At 39.9% G+C, this 2,551-nt stretch overlaps 1 protein-coding gene across 1 annotated transcript in view; it reads right to left on the minus strand.

Annotated features, from left to right (window-relative positions):
• The window catches only part of LOC107300799 (von Willebrand factor-like), a gene marked incomplete at its 5' end in the record, with an annotated part of 29,571 nt that overhangs the window by 21,736 nt on the left and 5,284 nt on the right, over positions 1-2,551 (minus strand). Inside the window, 2 exons of the mRNA XM_015830089.1 lie at positions 95-334; positions 1,779-2,120. Of these exons, the coding sequence (XP_015685575.1) occupies positions 95-334; positions 1,779-2,120 (582 nt within the window). The remainder of the gene's footprint in view (positions 1-94; positions 335-1,778; positions 2,121-2,551) is intronic.

Here is a 2,551-nt window from a genome sequence, read left to right on the forward strand (position 1 = left end):
AGGAGAAATGGAGAGGTTTCCAAGCTGAGCCATGCTGGCTCAGGAATTCTGGGAGTTGAAGTCCACGAGTCATAAAAGAGCCAAGGTTGCCTACCCCTGGTGATGGGAGTCAGGAGGGGACGCCTCACCTGGTGGCGACTTCCATCTTCACCGATGCATTGGGAGCAGATGTCTTCGTGAACACAGGTGCCATCCAGGATGACCTGTCCCGGTGGGCAGAAACAGCCCTCGGTGGCATAGTCCGTGCAGATTTGCATGTCGGTCCCGTTCTCACAGTGTTTTGTGCACCCTTTCTGGCAGGGCTGGTAGATCAGAGAGGCCGGGCACGGCATGGCTGCAGAGGTCAAACACACAAAGAAAGTCACACCAAGTCCCTTGGAGAAATAAGCAGACCGCCCTGGCTGACTGTAAATCAGTCAGAAAGGGATCAAGGTAAAATTGTGCTAAAAATAAACAATCTCTAATCTACCTCGGATGCTTGAACGAGGTTGGGAGGAAGGAGAAGAAGGGAACAAAATATCTAATTTGGCTAAGTACAATTCTTGCCAACAGTAAGAAATGCCAAGAATGTCATTTCGCATTTTGATCTTGGGGCTCTGCTGAGCAAATTTGAAATTGAAGTGCAAAAGAGGGAGTGTTTAAAGGAATAGAATAGAATAGAATAGAATAGAATAGAATAGAATAGAATAGAATAGAATAGAATAGAATAGAATAGATTGAGTGGAGTAGAGTAGAATAATGAAGAATAGAATAGAATAGAAATATAGAATAGAATAGAATAGAATAGAATAGAAATATAGAATAGAATAGAATAGAATAGAATAGAATAGAATAGAAATATAGAATAGAATAGAATAGAATAGAATAGAATAGAATAGAATAGAAATATAGAATAGAATAGAATAGAATAGAATAGAATAGAATAGAATAGAATAGAATAGAATAGAAGGAGTGGAGTAGAGTAGAGTAGAGTAGAATAGAATAGAATAGAATAGAATAGAATAGAATAGAATAGAATAGAATAGAATAGAATAGAATAGAATAGAAATATAGAATAGAATAGAAATATAGAATAGAATAGAAATATAGAATGGAATAGAATGCTATTCTATTCTATTCTATTTTATTCTAGATCACTAAAGCAGGAGAAACTAACTCTCAGCTGGAGCCTTCCATGACACAATGCTGGCTAAAGAATGTGTAATAACGCAGCGAACACACAATTTTTCATGTGTTGGGCTTTTTAAACCCATTTGCAAATGGATGTGGGAGCCTTCCAAATGAAGGTGAAAGTGGAAAAAATAACCCATTGGGAGGGGGAAAAAAGATGCATTGGTTCCCCAACATCCAGAATTATTTAGGCTGGTTTGGTTTTAAAAGCCAAAGAGAACTCCTCCAAGAAACTGGATACAAATTCAGGTTTGGTTTGATTTTTTTTTCCATTTAGCCTTGACATAAATTGTTTTTAAGCACCAATAGAAGGAAATATTTCACATCGCTTTAAATGCCGGCGCTATTTTTATTAGCTAATTAGAGTGTGAATAATGGCTGGAAGGAAAAGGCCTAAATTTGATAGAGCGTAAGGGCTGGTGTTGGCAGATAGAACGGAATAGAGCTGGAAGGGACCGTGGAGGTCTTCTAGTCCAGCCCCCTGCTCAAGCAGGAGAAAAAGAGCTGCTTTCTTATTTAACTTGCGATGGGCCTGTAAGGAAATTAAAGGTAGTGCAAAAAAACAACAACAAACAAACAGAGGAACGAAAAAGGAACGAAAATCTCACCGCAGAAATCGGGCGTTCTCCAGTCCACACAGACCCCGTGGACTTTGCAAAGATGGGCGTAGGAGGCTACAATCTCACACACTTCCTCCCCAAAGCAATTGTTTTCTTCGCACGTTGCATAGAAGGTGTTGGGGGGGATGATCTGATGGCACTCATAAAAGAGATTGGAAAGCAGGATGCTGCATCGGGCAGTTGCCCGCTCAACGCACACCTCAGCCTTTCTCTCTTTGCAAATCCGTCCTGGTTGCTGAATGGTCCAGTCCTGGATGAAGCCACTGATGTCCTGAGTGATGGAGTCATTCTTCAAGAGCAGGTCGTTCCTGCTGTTTTGGTCACAAACCCCTAAAGGGAAGAGGCGGGAAAGGGATTAAGGAATCGCCCAGGTCCTTAGTACTTGAAAAGTGTGTTCTGCTTACAGGCACATAGAATAAACCCACCCAGAATGTTTGCTAAGCTACCCAACCTGTTTAGACTCTTCCCTGCACTGCTATGGATGTCTCTAAACAACAACAACAAAAACAACAACAACAACAACAACAATAATAATAATAATAATAATAATAATAATAAAGTTGGAAGGGAAGAAGAAGAAGAAGAAGAAGAAGAAGAAGAAGAAGAAGAAGAAGAAGAAGAAGAAGAAGAAGAAGAAGAAGAAGAAGAAGAAGAAGAAGAAGAAGAAGAAGAAGAAGAAGAAGAAGAAGAAGAAGAAGAAGAAGAAGAAGAAGAAGAAGAAGAAGAAGAAGAAGAAGAAGAAGAAGAAGAAGAAGAAGAAG

This window comes from Protobothrops mucrosquamatus, unplaced genomic scaffold (genome assembly GCF_001527695.2).
Source record: "Protobothrops mucrosquamatus isolate PMUCROS unplaced genomic scaffold, P.Mucros_1.0 scaffold8489, whole genome shotgun sequence".
NCBI lineage: Eukaryota > Metazoa > Chordata > Lepidosauria > Squamata > Viperidae > Protobothrops > Protobothrops mucrosquamatus.